The 22305-nt window shown below is 39.6% G+C and overlaps 1 protein-coding gene across 3 annotated transcripts; it reads left to right on the forward strand.

Annotated features, from left to right (window-relative positions):
* Positions 1–8811: 8811 nt before the first annotated feature.
* On the forward strand, positions 8812–22282 carry LOC107768358 (double-stranded RNA-binding protein 1). 3 transcript variants are annotated; one of them, XR_012703244.1, is made up of 7 exons: positions 8812–9154; positions 10220–10375; positions 13485–13720; positions 14371–14587; positions 15059–15229; positions 20652–21163; positions 21821–21942. XR_012703244.1 is itself a non-coding variant. In XM_075239804.1 (7 exons), the coding sequence occupies exons 1-7, from the start codon at positions 8860–8862 to the stop codon at positions 22135–22137; spliced, it is 1515 nt and encodes a 504-aa protein (XP_075095905.1). In that variant the 5' UTR covers positions 8812–8859; the 3' UTR covers positions 22138–22282. The 3 variants fall into 3 exon arrangements, 2 of the variants coding, with proteins under 2 accessions (XP_075095905.1, XP_016442964.1); XM_075239804.1 differs by having other exon boundaries at positions 20652–20780; positions 21827–22282; XM_016587478.2 differs by having other exon boundaries at positions 8813–9154; positions 20652–20780; positions 21821–22282.
* Positions 22283–22305: the final 23 nt, after the last annotated feature.

Below are 22305 nucleotides of genomic sequence, written 5' to 3' on the forward strand. Positions count from 1 at the left end.
CAAGAAGTGGAGACCCTTAGACAAGAGATCGCCCCGTTGAGGGTTCAATTTGAAGAGGCTAGGGCCAAATGAGCTGAAGTCCATAGTGTCGTTCTTGATGCATCTGATCGCAAAGCTGCCTCCGCTGAAAGATTAAATAATTTGGAGGCGACCTTGAACTCCAAAATTGAAGAGCTTGCTGCCGCTAGGATGAAGCATGCCCAATTGGAGGAGAAGTATAGGAAGACATTGAGCATAATAGACATTTTAGCTCTACTGTCCGTGATCTCGATGTCAACCACTGGTATGTTAGATCCATGTGGGAAAATCTTTCTGTCGAGGTTGACCAACTTAAAGAAAAAGTCAAGCGCCGAGCGGCTTCCTTCATTGTTGAAAAAACATATGCTATGTACAGCATGGGGAGAAAAGCCTTGGAAGAGGCTAAAACGGGTATCATTGACTTTGATGCCGAAATCGCTAAAGCCCGTGAGCTGGAGTCAGCTGCTAAAAAGGGTTTTCCGGCCAGGCCTGATGCTACTGCTTCTTATGGTTCCGGTTTCGAATTCTCAGGAATTGAAGAGGAACCAGAAGGAGATGATGTTGAAGGTCAAAATGATGAAGGCCAAGACATCGATCCGGCGGCGGATCTACCCACTTCTCCTGGGGGCGCGAATGCTTCTCTTCCTCCGGGTTCTGGAGATACAACAACTTAGTTTTTGATTTCTTTTTCCAACTTTTGTACTTATGCCGTTTGGCACATTCATTGTAAATAAAAATACTTTTTGCTCAAGTATTGTATGAGTTTTTCTTTCTTCATACTTTCGTTTAAACATTTATGCAAGTTTGATCTTTGCGTCCTTTTTCGTTTAAGTGTTTTGCGCAAGTTTTACTATTTGCGTCTGATCATGCAAGGCTTTGGGTGTATTTTCCCCCGAAAGCGTTTGGATTTCGGGTACAGGTTCTTCCGAAATCAACCCTTTATCGTGAGGGTTTTCATAAAAGAGTGCCCTCTTATGTTTACAGTGCTCTTGAAAAGGACGTCTCCTGTTCATTACGACACTAGCATTTGATGTACTTTTTTAACTTTCAAATGACAAAATCAATTCATCATCAAGACAAGAAACAAGATAAAAATAAAAGGACTTTACTTTATTCCTTCAATTTTCAAAAGTATATAAGCATCCGTTGTGCTAAAAAGAAATTGCCATTTCTTGTGGCTAACTTGTACAACTTGTTTCTACGGAGCTGGTCGTGCAGTCCCAGGTCCCGATGATACAACTATGCTTCCGGGTTTCGTATTCTGGTCGAAGCGACAGTCATTGTTGCCATTTCTTATGGCTAACTTGTACAACTTATTTCTACGGGGCTGGCCACGCAGTCCCCAGTCCCAATGATACAACTATGCTTTCGGGTTTTGTATTCCGGTCGAAGCGGTAGTCATTGTTGTCGTATCCTCATATCATTCCCCCCCAATGTTCAAATGCGAAGAATGCGTGTTTGAACAGTGGAAGTTTTACACCTTCGAGGATTCAACTAGTGAATTGCTAGATAATCTTCAGTTCAGTAACAAACTTCACTTCCTCTTAGGATTTTATGCTATCGAGCCAAAGATTATCTAACAATCCCCAGTGGCATGCACTTGTGAACGGTCGGGTAATCTTTGTTCGATAGCAAACTTAACTTTCCGGTAGGAACTTTGCTATCGAGCAAAAGACTATCAAACCGCTCCAGAGTGGTTCTTCGCTTGTGTGCCTTGTCATTAAAAGGTCTTATTGTTGATGTTGAGACTTCCTTCGTAGTATGTTTTCCATTGCTGCCTCGTTAAAAACCTTGCTAGAAAAATCCATTAGGACAAAAACTAGACGAAGGGAAAAAGAGTGCAGCACATACTTTCAGTATAGGTTATGTTCATCAGAAATAGAATCTCTTGAGGTGTGCCACGTTCCAGTTGCTTGGAAACTTTTCTCCATCTTGATTCTCCAACTCGTATGATCCTTTCCCAGTAATAGCTGCAACCCAGTAGGGGCCTTCCCATGTTGGACCTAGCTTCCTTGCATTGAGTTCCCAGGTATTTTGAGTCACTTTCCTTAAAACCAAGTCCCCCACTTTGAAATAACGGAGGTTGGCTCTTCGATTGTAATATCTTTCTATTCTCTGCTTTTGAGTTGTCATCCTTATATGCGCCAAGTCCCTGCGTTCATCAAGCAGCTCCAAATTGACCAACATCGCTTCATTGTTTGTTTCTTTATTTGCCCGGAAGTATCTCAAGGTAGGCTCCCCTACTTCCACCGGGATTAGGGCTTCTGCTCCATACACAAGGGAGAAAGGAGTCTCTCTCGTGCTCGATTTGGCCGTTGTTCGGTACGCCCATAATAAACCTGGTAGTTCTTCAGGCCATTTGCCTTAGTTGCTTCCAATCTCTTTTTGAGATTTTGTATAATCACTTTGTTTATTGATTCTGCTTGACCATTTGCGCTAGGATGATAGGGCGAAGATGTGATCCTTTTGATTTTCAAGTCTTCAAGGAACTTTTTGACCTTTGCGCCTATATATTGTGGCCCGTTGTTGCAGGCTATCTCTTTTGGTATCCCAAATCTGCAAATTATGTTCTCCCACAAGAAATCCATCACTTCACGTTCACCGATCTTATGATAAGGACCTGCTTCAACCCACTTAAAAAATAGTTAGTTAAAATCAAAAGAAACCTCACCTTACCAGGGGCCGGCGGCAGTGGTCCGACAATATCCATTCCACACTTCATGAACAGCCATGGAGAAAAAGCTGAGTGCAATGGTTCTGCTGGTTGGTGTACCAACGATGCATAATGTTGACACTTATCGCATTTTTAAACATAAGCTTTGACGTCTTGTTCCATTCGGGGCCAATAATATCATGCCCTTACTAATTTTAGTACTAAGGAATCTGCGCCCGAATGATTTCTACAGATCCCTTCGTGGATTTCTCGCATAACATAATTAGCTTTGAAGGGTCCCAAACATCGGGCCAGCGGGCCTTGGAAAGATTTCCTGTACAATTGGCCTCCTTTGAAATAATATCGCACTGCTTTAGCGCGTAGCGCTCGGGATGCCTTGGGATCTTCAGGAAACTTTCCTTGCTTGAGGTAATCAATGATCTCATTCCTCCAGTCCCAGACCAAATTAGTCGCGTTTATCTTGTAGTAGCTATCTACATCAAGAACCGAGTGCATAAGCTGTACGACCGTACCATAGTCCGATCCCTTTATTTTCATAGATGAGCCAAGGTTAGCCTATGCGTTCGCTTCTGCATTTTTGTCCCTCGGAATATGCGTAATTAACTACTCCCGGAACCGAGCAAGCAGAGCCTGAACCTTCATTACGTATTACTGCATGCGTTCCTCTTTGGCCTCGAAGATCCCGTAGACCTAATTTACCACTAGTTGGGAGTCTCATTTGATTTCTATGACCTCAGAATCTAGTCCCCGAGCCAATTCTATCCCTACAATCAAAGCTTCATACTATGCTTTATTGTTAGTTAGAGGAACCGTTCTTATGGCCTACCTTAGGGTTTCTCCCCAAAGCGTGGTTAATACTATGCCGAGCCCGGACCCTTTTACGTTAGAAGCTCTGTCCATAAATAGGGTCCAAACTCCTGATGTCGATTCTGACACCATCACTGCCTCTTTGGTTGCCAAAGGTAACAATCCCGGACTGAAATAGGCCAGAAAGTTGGCCAAAACGTGTGACTTAATCGCAGTCCTAGGTTTATATTCTATGTCAAATTTTTTAGCCAGCCTACCCGAAAGTTCGGGTTTATGAAGGATATTCTGCAGGGAAAAGGTGGTCACCACAGCTATCGGGTGACATTGGAAATAAGGCCTTAGCTTCTGAGCGGCGACTACGAGGGCTAAGGCCAACTTCTCCAAATGTGGGTAGCGAGTTTCTGCTCCCGTTAAAATTCTAGTAACATATTAAATGGGAGATTGCACACCTTCATCCTCATGGACTAAAACAGAGCTTACCGTTACTTCCGAGACTGCTAGGTAGATTAACAGTTTTTTGCCTTCCTCCGGCTTCGATAATAACGGAGGACTTGACAAGTACCTTTTCAAATCTCTTAAAGCCTTTTGATATTCCGGGGTCCATTCGAAGTTCTTCTTCTTTTTGAGTAACGAGAAAAAATGATGGAATTTCTCTGAAGACCGGGAAATGAACCTTCTCAAAGCGGTCAATTTCCCCATGAGCCTTTGAACCTCTTTTACGCTTGATAGTTGGTCCGGGATATCTTCGATGGCTTTGATTTTATCGGGGTTAACCTCAATCCCCCTTTGTGACACCAGGAATCCCAGGAATTTGCTGGACCTGACCCCGAACGCATACTTCTTGGGGTTAATCTTCATGTTATGCTTCCTTAGGATGTCAAAAGTTTCTTACAAGTGTTTAGGATGATCACCTCCGTTCAAAGACTTAACAAGTATATCGTCTATATAAACTTCCATGGTTTTCCCTATTTGTTTTTTAATAAGTGGCTCCGACGTTCTTTAGCCCGAAGGGCATCACATTATAGTAATATGTGCCTAAATTCGTTATGAACGAAGTTTTTTCCTGATCTTCTGGGTTCATCTTAATTTTGTTGTACCTAGAGTAAGCATCGAGGAAACTCATTAAATCATGCTCGGCCGTTGCATCAATCATTTGATCAATATTCGGCAATGGGAACAAGTCCTTTGGGCATGCCTTATTTAAGTCCTTATAGTCTACGCACATGCGAAATTTATTCTTCTTCTTTGGAACTACTACTACGTTAGCTACCCAATCTGGATACTTTACCTCTCGGATTGAACCGATATCAAGTAGGCGAGTTACCTCTTCTTTGACGAATTTCTTTCTAGCCTCAACAATAGGACATTTTTTCTGTCTTCCCGAAGGAATGCTGGGATCCAAGCTTAGCTTGTGTACGGCCACTTCCGATAGGATACATGTCATATCCGCATGTGGCCATGCAAAACAATCGACGTAACTTTAAGAAATTTAATAAATCCAGACCTTAGTTCGGGGTGCAGTCTTGTCCCCAAGTGGAATTTCCTCTCCAAGAACTTTTCGAATAATGTGACTTGCTCAACCTCTTCCGCTGTGGATTTTGTTGTGTCCGTCTCTTCTGGTACCTGGAAATACCTTGGCACCTGATAAGATTCTGATGCCTCTTCCCCCAGTTGACTTCACTTAACTCGAGAGCAGGCGTCGGTTCCTATAATTGCTATGCCGCATGCTCCCTCCCTTTGCTACTAGAGACTGAAATTGCATTCATCTCCTTTGCCGCTAGTTGGTCACCTCTTATTTGTTTAATTCCCTCGGGAGTTGGGAATTTCAGCAATTGGTGGTATGTTGATGGCACAACCTTCATATCGTGCAACCATGGTCTTCCCAGGATAATATTGTAGCCTATATCACCATCCACCACCTCGAAAGGGGTCGTCTTCATCACCTCTTCGGTATTCGTGGGCAGCAGGATCTCTCCTCGGGTTGTCACGCTGGCTAAGTTAAACCCGACGAGGAGTTTTGTGGACGGAATGATGCTTCCGGTGAGCTTGGCTTGCTCCAATACCCTCCATTGTATAATATTGACCGAACTCACTGGATCCACCAGAACACGTTTAATTTTAAAATCTAATACATTTAAAGAGATTACCAATGCGTCCTTGTGTGGTAGCAACAATCTGCATCCTCCTCCGTGAAAGTGATGTGGTCTTTAGTGATTTCCCGGAGCCTCTTACTGCGGGTTACTGATACCTTCATCTATTTTGCTGTCGAGAATGTAACCCCGTTAATCTCGTTCCCCCAAAAATCATGTTGATCATCAGGCGCAGGGGATCTTCTCCTGCTTTTGAGGGCTCCGTGTTATCACGATTGCGACCATAATTGTTTTTATCTCGGTGACTTAAAAATTCCATGAGATGGCCATTTTTCAGCAGTGTCGCTACTTCTTCGTGCAGATACCGGCAGTCCCCGATCCGGTGACCATTTGTCCCGTGGTATTCGCACCACAAATTAGGATCCCTCTGACTGGGATCGGATCTCGTTGGCTTTGGGAACTGTGCTTCTTTAATATTCCTCATGGACGACACCAACTCTACTACACTGACGTTGAAGTTATATTCTGAAAGTTTAAGGTAGGGAGAATCTCGAGAACCTGACGTTTCCTTATCCTGTAACGACTTGTTGTTCCAGCCGCGATCAATTCTTCTATCTATAACGCACCTATCCGCCGATCGAAAACCTCTGTCGCATTCTTCGGACCGTTCATATGGCAAAAACCGGCTCCTCGAAGACCGTCGAGTTGTATCAAAATCGTCTTTTGATTTCTCTTTATTCTTCTCCCAGTCCCGACCCTTAAACAACACCGGGAAACTGAGTTGATCATCCTCAATCCTTATCTTTGACTCGTACCGGTTGTGAACATCCGCCTAAGTTATTGCTTGGAACTCGAGCAAGCTTTCTTTTAACTTCCGGGAAGCATTGGAACTTCTCGGATTCAAACCCTTGGTGAATGCTTCAGCCGCCCATTCATCCGAAACGCCCGGTAGCAATATCCTTTCCTTCTAGAATCGGGTTACAAACTCTTGCAGCAACTCAGACTCTTCTTGTGCAATCCTAAATATATTGGCCTTTCGGGCCTGTACCTTTTTGGCCCCGGCATGGGCCTTAATGAAATAATATGCGAGCATATCGAAGGAGTTTATGGAATGCTCGGGAAAAAATGAATACCACGTCAAGGCTCCATTCGTGAGAGTCTCTTCGAATTTCTTCAGCAAAACTGACTCTATCTCGTGGGGAGCTAAATCGTTCCCCTTCACCGCCGTTGTATAGGTGGTGATATGCTCCTGAGGATATGAAGTTCCATCATATTTCGACACATCTGGCATTTAAACCGCTTCAGGATCAATTCTGGTGCCGCGCTTGGTATGTACGACAATTGAGTGTACTTCTTTGAGTCCGGCCCTTTCAGCACTAGTGGTGCGCCCATAATTTGGTCCATGCAGACGTTTACTTCCCTCATAAACTGTATGAATTCGTTTTTGAAGGGATCACTCTCGTTGTTGTGATCGGATCCGCTCCCCTCTGCCCCATCGAAGACGACCTCTCCCCTCGGGGTGCTGTTGTCGACCTTCTGCGTTGTTTGATTTGGGGGAGCACCGGGAGGAACTGGATCTCGTTCATTCGCGTTATTGGAAGCACCCGATAATGCCTGCTTCAACTTTGTGATAACCTTATCATACTGTGTGAGATGGCCTAAAATGGCCTCTTGTTGCTCCTGCAAGACCCTTACCGCTTCGACGACGTGCTCTTCTTTAGCATCATCAAGAGTTGCCTCTTGAACATGTCGCGTGTACCGTGTGCCGTGGACTAGTGTGGCCTCGTTCCCCTCACTGCGGGTATCACTGATTGAATCCTCGTGCTGAGGCTGATTTCCTTGGGCCTCAAGGTTATGTATGTTGTTAACACCATTATCTGCCATTTTCTATAATTTTTTGCTAAGAACAAATAATCAAACGCGTTAGTAAAAGAGGCAAGGGCCAACTTAATTACACAAAGCCCCACGGCGGGCGCCAAACTGTTTACCCGTAAAATGGTACAGTTGAATTTATACGTGGTTTATAGATAAGTGAATTAATTTGATCCTAAAATAATAGATGAATTAGACAAAAATATAATACTTAGCCTTGAGATTGAGATAAAATAGCAGAAATAGTAATTCCGGGAGCGGGGCTTTCGGGGACAATAGTAACAATATCAGTAAACAAGAAGATGAAATTATATTGAGCTTTGCATAGAGTGTAGCGTATGTTTGCCAGAAAATTCGTGTCCTTTACAATGATAATAGAGCTTACTATTTATAGCTGCACCCACGGAACAAGGTCCTAGGATCAAGCCCCTCTTTAACTTCAATTATGAGGGCCATTGAAGAATATGTAACGGCAAGCAGTAAATGTCATATTCCTTGTAACGGGCCGTGTACTTAATGCTGTAAAATATTCTTCATTAAATGTTACCGAGTGACAGACATTTATTTCATCTTTATGGGTATCATTCTCTCTTGTAACAAACAGGATCGTTGCCTTCAGATTCAACTATCTTCTGTCTTCGGTCATGATTATAATTTTCTCATGCGATCATTTAATATAAACATATTTTACCCTCTACATAAAGTATGCATGATTATAATTTCTATCTAACGGAGAATGCAACTTAATGTGATTTTTGACGAGTATACAAATAGATCAACATTTTTTATTTGCATTTTTATAATAACATAACATAGTTAGATAATGGTAATTTATTAGCCAAACTTGAAGAAACATTAAAGAAATATTCTTTACATCTTGTTTGGATGGTTGTTACCTATTGTATTGTATCGTATTGTTACTTTAAATATGATGTTTGTTTTGATTGTTACTTAAATTTTATTGTATCGTATCGTTAAATCCGTCGTTACGTAACGACGAAATGTGCCACTTTTGGTGTGGTCGCATCGTTGACATGTCTTTTTCTCTCAATCTCACCTTTTATTATTATTAAATAATTTTATTTTATCATTTACCCTACCTTTTTATATACCGTATCATAATTTGTTTTTATAATATTGCAAGTTTATTCTTCATATTGCTGGTGTGTGATATCATGAAACGATAACAAACGATACAATCTAGCCAAACATTGTATTCATCAAATAATACGATATAGTACAATACAATAATACACCGTAAACGATATGTAACAACCATCCAACCACCTTGTTAATATTTATTTTCCCAAAAAAGAAGTATTTCTACATTATAAATATGTACAACTCCACGGAACCTCCCTATCACTCGTTGCCCCTAACTCTCTCGAGTCACAAAGAATGTACAAGACGAAGCTACAAGAGCTTTGCCACCAGTACGGGTGGAATTTGCCAGAGTACGGGACGGAGAAAGAGGGACCTGATCACAACCCTCGTTTCACAGCCACTGTTACCGTCAATGGATTCTCCTTTGCGTCACCCAAGGACCATTGCCGATCCTCCAAAGAAGCCCAAAATCTTGCTGCCCATATCGCCTTTGCCCATTTCACTTCCCCCAAATCCGCCCAGGCCTTCTCACATCACAACCTTCCTTCACCTTCACCTGCTGCTGCACTACCAGCCTCCTCTTCTTCTGGTTAGTTCCTAACTGATTGGGCTATTATATGGATTTTAAAGTGTATATTTAGTCATTTTTTATGTAAGTAATTGATTTGCGACCAGTTTTGATTGTTCTTCTTGGGTTTTGAAGTTCTCTGATAGTATAAGGTTATGGTTATGGGTGCTGTTTTTGCTGTTGTACTTCATGCTGTAGTTGCTGAACGTTGTGCTTTGGTGTCGTACTTTTACGATAAGTTTACTACTCCCTCCGCAGCAGAGTGGTCTACAATAATCCATACACATCCCATAAATCATTGACATTAAGGGTAAAATGAGAAGTTTAAAGTTATATTATTTTTAAATTTACATAGGTCTCATTTCTCCTAAGCCAGACTAAAACAGAAAATGTGTCATATAAAATGGGAACAAAGGGAGTACTTTTTATTTCCCAATGTAGACGTCTCATTTTATTTTGTTATGCGTATAAGTTAAAGAGTTGGCATTTACTTATGCATTGAGGAATTTATTCACGTCTAAGTTTTCGGAATATGGTCAAGTTTTGATCCCTGAAAGGTAATCGGGAACAATGTCTGAGGGAGTAGTTGTTTACCTAACTGGTTTGGTATTTTCCTTTTTTTTATTTAAAAAAGGAACAGGCAACCCAGTGCAGTAAGCCTTAACTATGTGCAGGAAGGGTCAAACCACGTCGGGTCTATTGTATACAGCCCGACCTTGCATTTCTTCAAGAGGTTGTTTCAACAACATGAACCCTTGACCTCCTGATCACATTACTTTGATAGAAAATGGGGACAAATATCCAAGTTCTTTTCATGTTTTGAAAATAATTTCTTATTTTACCAAATAGTAAATTGAATTAACTGAATAAGAATATAATTTTACTATTGTTATTTTTGCTGCTTGTCTAACTGTTTAAGCCAAAGCTTGTGCTGTGTCTCTATCCTTGATGATCAAGTTTACAGTCAACTGAAAAAAAGAACCAAACAAGAAAAAATATTCGTTTTCATTTAATGGGAATACTTATGCGGTATTTGGAAAATTGCCTTGATATTGTTAATTTGTTACATTTTACTTAGTTGGGCAGGCGCTTCAACATCAAGCAGTAAGGTGGATGTTTTTGAGAAGGTGGATGTTAGACCTCCAAATATGGATATTTTTCAACAAAGACAGAATAACGCTGGACAACCTTCTCGTGTCAATGGAACTCCATTGGCTGGTAGGGACGCTAATACCTCGAAAGGTTAGAATAAAACATTCACCTCGTTTTCATTCATTTTTTTTGGATAGAATGTGGATTTTATTGCTAGGCACCAAGAATGTGCTAATATGTGTAGAAACAAGCATTTCTAGACCCTCAAATCTGTAAGGAGTTTAGAATGCCCACAAAAGCATTTACACCTTAAATATCTCTCATATTACAGCAAGATTATAGAGACTGCAAAACACTAAATTGTATCATGGTAGGGATGAATATTTGATTTTCAAAACACCTATAGTTCCTCTCCTTCCAAATTATAGAAAAATGCATAGAGGCACTGTCTTCCAGATGCATTTGAGCTCCCTTCTGATCTACTGATCACTCCAGCTTCTTGCTGCATCTGCTATTGATAAAGGGGCCACCCATTTCACCCCAAATATATTCAAGAACATGGACCATACTTCCCATGAATATCTACATTGCAATAACAAGTGTTCCCGCGATTCAGTTTGTAATTACATAAATAGCATCTACTGCTAAATCAATGTGATATCCTCTACTTTGTAGGTTGTCTTGTGTTAGGCAGGCAACACTAATAGCAATTCAACCAAAACTGCAGCTCTGGGTGGTCTTCATATTGCCTTACAAGGCCTATTCCCTTCTGCATTTGGCCCTTTTGACAGAATATTGTAGCAGTTTATAGTGAACTGCACTTCTTGTCCCCTTTCCATGACAGAGGATCTTCTTTGTCAGGCAGCAACCTTAGACTTCCAATTGTTTCCATCAGGAAGACACTTTTTCTGCGTCCTGATAAAAAAAAATTCCTTCTCAAACCCAGATTCAAACCCTCCCCTTGTTTTCATTTTCCACATTTTTTGTGCAATTGTTTCTATTCAGTTCCGCTTGCAATTTCTTTTATTCCACATTCAGTTCAGCTTTCAATTTCTTTTAGGCAGGCAATACTAATAGCAATCCAACCAAAAACTGCAGCTCTGGATATGGCTCTAGTGTTCATACTGCCTTCCAAGACCTATTTTCTTTTGCATTTGGTCCTTTTGGCAGAATATTGTAGCATTTTATAGTGAACTTTGCACTTCTTGTCCCCTTTCAATGACAGAGGATCTTCTTTGTCAGGCAGCAACCTCAGACTTCCAATTGTTTCCATCAGGAAGCCGCTCTTTCTGCATCCTGTTAAAAAAAAATTCCTTCTCAAACCCAGATTCAAACCCTCTCCTAGTTTTCATTTTTCCACATGTTTTGTACAATTGTTTCTATTCAGTTCAGCTTGCAATTTCCTTTATTCCACATTTGTTAAGCCAATGTCTCCGTCCAGCTTAGTGAGCAAGTGTTTTGATCATGTAAAACTTCACGAGCAGTTCGTCTGTTTTCTAAATGGTCAGTCATGATGCCCTATTTTTATCTAAGATGTTTTTTCTCATTCATGTAATTTCATCTTGATTACCCCGTTCATAATCAGCTTTTTTCTCCTGATATAATAAGCTAATGAAATGTAAAATCATATGAATTTCTACAATTTGGTGAATAACTTTTGATTGTAATCTATTTGGCTTCTTTGGAAAAGCTATGAAGAAATAAAAAGTCTATGTTTTCCATGACAAGAGTTTTAAATATTTGTCAAAAGGGTAAATGATAACTACAAGAGTTAACTGTGAATGCTCTGTCAAAAGGGAATATAATAACAATAAAAGAGTTAAATGTGAATGTACCACATTGAAAATGATGAGGACAAAGTTGGTTCCAGTGCATTGAAGATGTGATGAAATGGTCTGGCTTCCTCTCCGGCTAACCCTCTAAAGTTAAATGCAATGCTAATTATGTTCATTGCTTGATGTTATAGATGATAGTTCTGGATGGGATTTGTTGTATATGACTAAGGACCAGTAATTTTACTGGTTAAGCAATTTATTTTATTTGTGTGATTATGTTGGTTATTAATGGTGTATTCTCTATATGTTTTGCACATATTGCATTTAAACCCTGAGCTACCATTAGGAACATAAAAAAAGGAACAAGACAATTAAAGAAACAGTAGATTTCATGCTTCTCAACCATACTAGTATACTTGAGGTTTTTGGAGGCAGTATTGGTTCTAAGGTTATGTTCTGTGGCATAGAAGTCGATGATTATTTGCCCTACTGAGTTGCATCTTTCTAGCTATTTTCTCTTCTTTTAGCTCTGTTTCGTGTTGTTTTTTTGTATTACTGCTGTGGCAATTGTATAATATTCTACCTAATCCTTTAAAAGCTTCAAACTGAATACATGCCCCTTAAAACTAAGGTAAATCACTCTGACAAGAAGAGCGATAAACCTACAGTTGTGGGGTGAAAGCATAAGTTTATTCAGCGAATTGGAACACCTGGTAAATGGATCAAATTCCTTCTGGATTTTATGAGTTATTACTTCATCAGTACCTGGAAGAAAGCATGTGTAAGCAGTCGAGATTTGACACATAAAGCCTAAACCAGGAAAGGAAATTTGTGGGAATGTCGCTTACTTCTAATTCTGGATAAGTAGAAGGTTCAACCTATCTGTCAACTGGACCAGTGTAACTTTTTCATTCTATATCAGTATGCGGTTGATGGTCCACTGCAATAGTGTTCTTGGTGTCTCTATCTTGTGAGCACATTAATTTCAAACGGTGGCTATAGTGGATCTTAGATGAGATCTCTTAGCAATTTCCTTCAGATGTTCCTTCCTTCCATTGTGCTTTTAAAAATATTTTGTTCATCTCTCTGTACTTGACTACTCATTGCTCGCATATTTATAATTCATCTTCTTATCAAAATGAGAGTTGGCGTGTGAGGGAATTTACCAGTGATTGAATTCCGTGAATCTCTACAGAGCTTCAAATTCATAAGAGAAAGTTGCTGAAGAAGATGTGGTTAAGTTCAAGGATACATTTAAAAGACGGATAATGCTTTGATCTTATTGTAGCTAAACAGTAATATATATGCTTGGAAGCAATGGGAGATACTGTTGAAGTATTTCATATTTCATATTTCTGGATGCCTCATTTCTGAACAACTTTTCAAGAATGTGCGAATGCCTTTAAGTTCATCTGACTGACTTTAGATATTTCTCATACTTTTATGTCAAGTTTCTAACTCTTACAACTTCATCCATGTTGCAGGGATGCTTCATCTATACAAGAATCGACTACAACAGTATGCCCAAAAGCAAAATCTCACTTTACCCGTGTATTCTTCTGAACTTGATGGCCCTCCGCACGCCTGTCGTTTTAGGTCAAAAGTGACTATTGATGGAAAAACTTATGAAACTCAGGAATTCTTCTCTACATTGAAGGAAGCTGAACATGCAGCTGCAAAAGGTGCTTTTGAGTCATTAGCGCTGAATGACATTCAGGAGGTTAGTCTCTTCCAGTTAATGTAACACTCTTTGCTCTTTGGTGCGAAATGTTTGATCCATTCTATTTCTGTACAACTTTCAAAACTTCAACATTCAAATTCTTTTTTTAATAACCATGGTGTCCGGACCAGCTTGTGCGCACCTCGACTAATTCCACGGGGTAACTGCTACTGCTACCTCTCACCAGCACAAGTACCGGGTAACTCTGTCAAAATTCAAATTCGTTCAGCTGAAATTTTAATTTTTGATGTGGTAAATTTTAATGACCGTGGTGTCCGGGCCAGCTTGTGCGCACCTCGACTAATTCCACGGGGTAACTGATACCGCTACCTCCCACCAACACAAGTACCGGGTAACTCTGTCAAAATTCAAATTCGTTCAGCTAAAATTTTAAATTTTGATGTGGTATTTTCTCTATCAAATTGGTTTTTCAACCATTATTTTAATATGTTCTTCTATTACTAATATGACGTGTAAGTCAACTTAGCACATTAAACTCCGTGTCCATTAAAACACCATCAAGTAAAATGGGAAGGGAGGGGGGGGAGTATTTAAACAGTCTTTGTTTTACTTTGTGCTGGGAGATCATTCGTGCACTACATTTCTTAGTTCTTCTATGTATTTATATATTTATTTTTTGAATACATCAGGATGAAGGTTTATACAAGACACTTTTGCAAGAACTGGCTCAAAAAGAGGGTTTACTTTTTCCAGTTTATGATACAGCCAGAGCTGGCCCACCTCATGCACCAACATTCAGTTCAACTGTGGAAGTTGGAGGTGGGACTTTTCAAGGACAAGAAGCTAAAACCAAGAAGCAAGCAGAGATGAATGCTGCAAAGGTTGCTTACAATGCCCTTGTGAAACGTAAGGAAGATATACACTCAGTAGCACAATTGCTAGTTTTCTTGACAATCAATGATTTTCTTTTTGATTGTGGGACAAGGAATAATCACATGGAATTTTATTTCTGATAAGGAAACATGATCTTTTTAAAGACAATATAAAACTAAGCAGGAGGACATGGTGTTCCGAACTGCAGAAATTAATAAACTAGGAAAACTATGCACACCAATCAAGTTGAAGTTTCGTTACAGCTGGTTAAACAACCATTAAGGTACCATAAATAGTTCAAGAACCTACATTTGCACCTATGAAAGGATGCTTAACGCGAGTTTCTATGGAGATATTAAGATCTATTTGTGACTGAAATATTTTGTTTAGACCTAACAATATTTCCAGCATCTTATAGGTTTTAAAGACTTGCAGCTTCCTGTTGTTCTGTTGTGAATATGAATGTCCAATATCTGATGGAATAACATTGCCATCTCCTTTCAGGTAAGGGTAGTCAAATTGATCTCCCTGATGGTAATTTGAAGAGTATCTTAGGGGTTGCATCTTCTAGCTCGCAGTCAACTATCGAAGATAGTGCAAAGCACACAATCAGGGCAAATGAAGTTGAAAACGATGCTTGTAACAGGAGGCATACTGGCGTGTCTGTTAATAAAGGTAGCATTCATGATTTATTAGCATGCCCCTCTCCCCGTGAAAGAAAATGAAAATAAAGGCCAGGAGAACCAACTAGTAGAATTCGACTGACTCCCCCTATAATTTCTGGTGAAAGTGGAGTCTCCTATTTTCTGTAAAAAGTCACACAGGACCCCTTTTGAACCTTTGGGCATGTATAAATGGTCTGATTATTGATGGTTGGTAAATACGGGAAACAAAACCTGTAAATGGGGTGGTTGCATGTCACCTTAATGCACAAACTTGCAATAGCTCCATCCGTTGGAATTAATTGGATGGAGCTACGAACTGCAGAGTCCCAACAAATATATAGCGCGGCGTTATGTGTTCCTTTCATTTCCTTCTTTAGAATCAGAATCAGTCAATTGTTTTTAACAAACATGTTCTTTTGATTTTCCAGCTACATCATTTCCACTATCTCACCCGGATTCTCTCATGTCACTTTTGTTTCCTTATTTTCTTCTATCCTTGAGAGAATTTCACATTTTGCACGCTCTTTGTATCTCTGTATCATTTCTGGCCTGAGCCGTTTTGGCTACAAGCTTGCTATCCTGTTATGTACTTCACCCTGTTGTAGCACTGGTAACTGATGTTAGATAGTTATGTAAATAATCCTAGTCCCACATGGAATAGGAGTTAGAATAATGTATTGTGTATAGTTATAAATAGGGCTATTGTAAAACACTTAATAGAATATCAATAATATATTTTTCTCCCGTGCTTTCTCACATGGTATCAGAGCGGTAGTGAGAAAATACTCGTTGTGCAATCTACCAATGATTCCTTGAAGAAACAGTCGCCGTGCAATTTTTCCGGTGGCTGTTTGCGTCAAAACTATTTTTTTACCGGTGTTGTGCATAAACCAACACCACAACAGTGTTCTCCACCCTCCGGCGACCAAACCCCACCGGAAAACTCCCATCCACGCGCCGACCAGAGCTAGATTTTTTTTCCGGCGAGATTTGTCCACGCACAGGCGCATGGCCCACCTTCCGGCTAGTTTCCGACAAAGCTTCTTTTGGACAGATTGCTCAGGAGGTTATTTCGAGTTTGTCCATTCAAGTTTCATCAAATTCCGACTACCTTTTATTTTCTGGCGAGTGAACAATGTTTTAAAAAAGAAGTATTTTGATTTGGCATTCCAAGGTTAACCATACAACTTTTAGTCAAGAAGTTGAGAAATTGGTTGTAGCAAAATGGGATCCAATACTATGAATAATTAGATGGTTTTTCTACCGGATTATATTGAGTTCCTTCAGTACAAAACATGTAAACATACATCTTCAAAGATAGCTTCCGTTATTCAAACAGGTAATAGCGTGACTTGTGTCTCCCAATCTTTATCCTCCGAGTCTTAGGTCTATGATTCAGGTGCCCATCTGATCACATTTCTGGTAACAAATCTCTTTTCACTATTATTTCTTGTTCTCAATCTCTTCCAACAGTCACAATGGCCAACGGTTCTCAAACTATGACAACTGGAATAGGTCAAGGAAGTCCACTTCCTTCCTTACCTTTAGATTAAGTTTTTTATGTTCCCGGTAGTCCTTTTAATCTCATAGTCGTTAGTCGCTTAGTCAAATCACTTAAATGCTTTGTTTTATTTCTTGATGACCTTGTTTTTTTTTACAGGAATACAGTACATGGCGGATCATTGGTTCCAGGCGTGAATCAAATGTACTTTATTACCTTATCCTTGGAAAATCACATGGACTCACATCTTATCTTCCTTCAACAACTCGTCCTACTATTGATTCACCAGACTTATTACATAAACGATTGGGATATCCCAGTTTGTCAAAATTTCAGAAAATGGTTCCTGGTTTATCTCACTTGTCCACTGTAGAGAGTGAGTCATGTCAGCTCGACTGCTCGGTAAGCATACTCACTCCCATTTTCTTCGGCGTCCTAATAATCGAGCAGTCACCTTTCACTTTAGTCAATTCAAATGTTTGAGGTCCTAATCGGGTCAGTTCTACCTTGAGATTTCGCTACTTTGTCAGTTTCATTGATGATTATTCGAGGTGCACTTGGATATTTTTGGTGAAAAATCGATCTGAGTTATTTTCTATTTTCCAGCCCTTCCACGCTGAATTCAAAATTAATTTGGGGTTTCTATCTGCACATTTCGTAGTGATAATGCCCTAGAGTATTTGTCTTCCACATTTCAGTAGTTTATGAACTCTCATGGGATTGTTCATCAAATATATTGTCCATACACATCTCAACAAAATGAGGTAGCTGAAAGAAAGAATAGACACCTTATTGAAACTGCTCGTACCCTACTCATACAATCTCATGTTTCGTTGCGTTTTTGGGGGATGCAGGTCTTACATCTTGTTATCTTATTAATCGTATGCCATCCTCAGCTATCCAGAATCTAGTTCCATTCTCTGTCTTGTTTCCCCACTTCTCTCTTCCACCCCGTGTCTTTGGAAGAACGTGTTTTGTTCATAACCTTACTCTAGCAAAAGATGAGTTAGCTCCTCGTGTTCTCAATTTATGGATTCTCTCTGTGATAGTCATTGGGATGCAGTTGTTCGCATTCTTCGATATATAAAATCAGCTCTAGGCAAAAGATTATTGTTTGAACATCGAGGCCATAAGCAAATTGTTGGATACTCAGATGCTGACTGGGCAGGGTCACCTTCTGATAGACGTTCTACGTCCGGATGTTGTGTTTTAGTAGGAGGTAGTTTGGTGTCTTGGAAGAGTAAGAAACAGAATGTGGTTGCTCGGTCTAGTGCAGAAGCAGAATATCGAGCAACGGTTGTGGCAACATGTGAGCTAGTTTGGATCAAACATTTGCTCAACGAGTTGAAATTTGGTGAGATCAGCAAGATGGAATTTGTGTGTGATAATCAAGTTGCCCTTCATATTGCATCAAATCTGGTGTTTCATGAGAGAACCTAACACATTGAGATTGACTGTCACTTCGTCAGAGAAAAGATACTCTCAGGAGATATTGCTACAAAGTTTGCGAAGTCGAATGATCAGCTTGCAAATATTTTCGCCAAGTCCCTCAGTAGTCCTCATATTAGTTATATATGTAACAAGCTCGGTACGTATGATTTGTTACGCACCGACTCGAGTGAGAGTGATAGATAATTATGTTAATAACCCTAGTCCCACATGGAATAGGAGTTGAATATGTATTGTGTATAGTTATAAATCGGGCTATTATAAATACTTAATAGAATATCAATAATATATTTTTCTCCCGTGCTTTCTCACAACTAATATACTATTTTCCTTCTGATCAGCTAAAATGCACCAAAGCTCCATTACTGCCTCGTCATTATTAGTTTGATCTGTTCAGTCTGCATGAGCTACCATGGCATTGTGTCTCTTCTTTAATTGGGCTACATCTGCGTGAAAAAAATGTGATAATGTCGTTTTGCTTGGGAATGATGTGAACAAGATACTATATGCTTTTACATCATTAAATGAGATTAGTTTGTTCAATCGCTTGTCTGGAAAGTTTGCAAGGACATAAAGTACTTCGGCAGTTTCTGTTTACTCACAATATTACAATATTTGATGAAAGTGGCCGTTCAATACTTGCGTCAATACCCATTTCTTGGTGTACAGTAAGGTTGTTGAACTTAAAGCAAGATGATAGTTACATCCTTTTTAACTCTTACTCAGAGTAGCTTTGACGACGACGACAACAACAACAACAACAAACCCAGTGTAATTCCAAAAGTGGGGTCTAGGGAGGGTAGTGTGTACGCAGACCTTACCCCTATTAAGAAGGAAGAGTCAGAATAGCTTTGAAATAAAATAAAATAAAATAAAAAGAAAAAACACTTGCTCAACAACAACAACAAACCTAGTGTAATCCCACAAGTGGAGTCCGGGGAGATAGTGTGTACGCAAACCTTACCCCTACCCTGAGTAGGTAGGGCTATTTTCAATAGACCCTCGGCTCAAGGATGAGAAAAGAAGCGGTAGCAACAGGCAGTAATAACAACAAGATAGCAAGAAGCCGAAGCGAAAGAAACAACAAATAATAATAGAAATCTAAAAATAAGAAAGTACAGGACTAACACTAATACTACTGGTATTGACAAGGAAAACTCACGACTACCTGCTAACCTTATACCCTAATTCTCGACCTCCACACTCTCCTAGCAAGGGCCATGTTCTCGGCAAGTTGAAGCAGCACCATGCATGTCCTGCCTAATCACCTCTCCCCAATACTTCACCTCTTTTTAGACCCACCACGGCCAACCTCTCACACCTCCTTACTAGGGCATCAATGTCTCTCCTCTTCACATGCGCGAACCATCTAAGCCTCGATTCCCGCATCTTTTCCTCCACTGAGGTCACACCCATCTTTATCCCGAATATCTTCATTTATAATTTTATCTATCCTAGTATGCCTGCACATCCATCTCAACATCCTCATTTCTGCCATCTTCATATTTTGTACATGAGAATTTTCGACTGGCCAACACTCTGCCCCATACAACATAGTTGGTCTAACCACCTCTTTATAGAACTTATCTTTAAGTCTTGCTGGTACATTCTTATCACACAAAACACCGGATGCGAGCCTCCATTCATCCATCCCGCTCCAATATGATATGCGGCATCCTCGTCAATCTCTCTATTTCCTTGGATTACCTACCCAAGATACTTGAAACTTCCTCTCCCGGGGATGACTTGAGTATCAAGCCTCACGTCCACATCCGCTTCATGAATCACCTCACTGTACTTGCACTCCAAGTATTCTGTCTTGGTCCTGCTCAACTTGAAACAGTAAATGATTGACAACTCATAGAAACATATTTCTTTAATTACTAATTAAAGCTTATTTTTTTGAATAAGCAAAATGTCTTGTTCTTCAAATCCCTGAATCCTTGGTTGAGAACGACCACATACTGTTTAATCAGCAAATGTTCGAAAATCATAGTCATTTAGATTTTGTGATCTGGAGATACTAATGGTAAAATACTAAGTTGAGTATGAATATATTAATAACCTCAGTGCTCATTTTTACCGAGAGAAATACACATGGCTTCTGCTATTCACCTTTCTTTACCTATAAATAGGAGCATTAGAAAGTTGCTAAAACTTTTTTTGGTCTTATTTTAAAAGCGCTCCACAAGATATAAAAATCCGATGGTTCTAATCTACTTGTCATTTTATTTGAACTTCTTTCGGCTGATCCTAGACTGGATACATTTTCCCACTTCACAATTCAATTATCCTGCATTTATCCAAATATTTCTGCTCAATTATCAGGTTATTTGCTCAATCGTTATGTTCTTTATTTCCTGTAACTTAAAGAAAATATCTTTTGTTTTTCTTCCGAAGCCAACACCGTTAACCTCGGAAGGGTTGGGTTCATTGGCAAGTTCTAAGTCAGGTATGCAATTTCGTACTTTTTGTGTTACAGGCGGTCAACTAGGTGAATCTCTTAAGGTCCTTCCAGCCAGTTCAGGATGTGCTGCTACCGATGTACCACAACCAGTTGTTCAGCAGAAAACCAAATTGATAATTGAAGAACTAAATCTGCAAAAAGAAGGTGCTTTCTGTAATCTGAAACCCCTTGACATCATTTATTTAACTCGATTTTTTTACTTTGACTTTCTTCAGTTTTGGTGTGATAGCTTTCTTGTCTGTGGAGGCTCTTAATCGAACAAAATATACGGGTGTCGCGTTACCAGCTGTGTCACTGTAACTTCATGTATTGGAAAGGAAAAATATTGTCACAAGTTTGTTTTGGTCATTCTTAGCTGTAGAGGGTTTTATTATGTCATGGAAAGTAGTTGAGGTCAAGATAAAGAAAGATAAAAGTCTTAGATGGTATTATCAAACTTTAAATATGGTAATTCCTGAAGTCCAAATTCATTGATTGAACCAAGCATTTGGACCACGAGATTTTCTCACTCAATTCGTGTAAAGCAGGTAAGCTGTGTTGGACCCTCATGGTATTTTGTAAATATTGCTGATAGAATCAAACTGAGTATCGCTGACATTTAAATTCTTGTTAATGATTGTTTCTTTTAAGGAACTGTATAATTTCTTAATGCATCACTGCAAAAGTAGACATGAAAAACATTTTTCTAAACTTTTCAGCAAACAAAACAAAGTGCTGCGTTTTTAAATTAATGTATAATAGGTTTGATCAATAACATGCATATCATGATATCAAGTTGGGAACTGTGATATGGCTCTACATCATTTAGGCCAAATACCTTTTTTGCTCAATATCTCAGAACAATGTCGTTATGAGGGTTTCTTTTAGTTAGGCTGTATATCATTGAGGTCAATACCAGGGAATATCCATTTATAGAGCAGCCTATTTAGTCTTATTGGAAACATCAATTAGTAATCACATTTATTCTTTAGAAGTAAAGAGCTGCATTTCGTCCAACTCAGTCTCCTACTGTCTTGGAGCCATGCATCTTGGTTCTGGCTTTTAGTCTTTACAACTTAAACAACAAGGTTATATAGGCATATTATCTACATGCACTTTGTGTTTCTTCCAATTTATCACCTGCATCATTTAGTCTATTCCAGTTATGTTATGTGCCAGTACTCATTATTTGGCCTGATCTGCAGAGACAGATACAAATGCAAACAGACACAGATGCTCAACTGCACCCAAAACATATTCTGTTATCAGGGATCCATGTCCTGCTGCCTCCTGCTCGCCTGATGGGCAGTCTTCTGCTTCAGCGGTCTTTGATCATTCAACTGATTCAGTTGCGGAGTCTGTTGATTCTGGTACATATGCTGGGACCAGTATTTTGCCAAACGAGAAGATTTTCATTTTCCCCCGGAATGAAAATATGGAGCTTCCAAATGGTGCTTGTGTTTTGCCTTGCAGCGATGAAAAATGGGTTGCTGCTAGCTTAGAATTGAATCGAAATCGCTAATTGCAAAAACTTACTTTTGTGATGCTTTTTGATGAATCTTGTTGATAAGCGTCAACTCAGATAATGCTGCTTTCTTTTCTAGGAGTTAGTACTATATATTTGCGTAAAAGAAACCATCTTCTGACAATTGATATAGAAATTAATCTAGGCTATCTCGTCTGAGTAAGT

This window comes from Nicotiana tabacum, chromosome 19, assembly GCF_000715075.1.
Source record: "Nicotiana tabacum cultivar K326 chromosome 19, ASM71507v2, whole genome shotgun sequence".
Classification (NCBI taxonomy): domain Eukaryota; kingdom Viridiplantae; phylum Streptophyta; class Magnoliopsida; order Solanales; family Solanaceae; genus Nicotiana; species Nicotiana tabacum.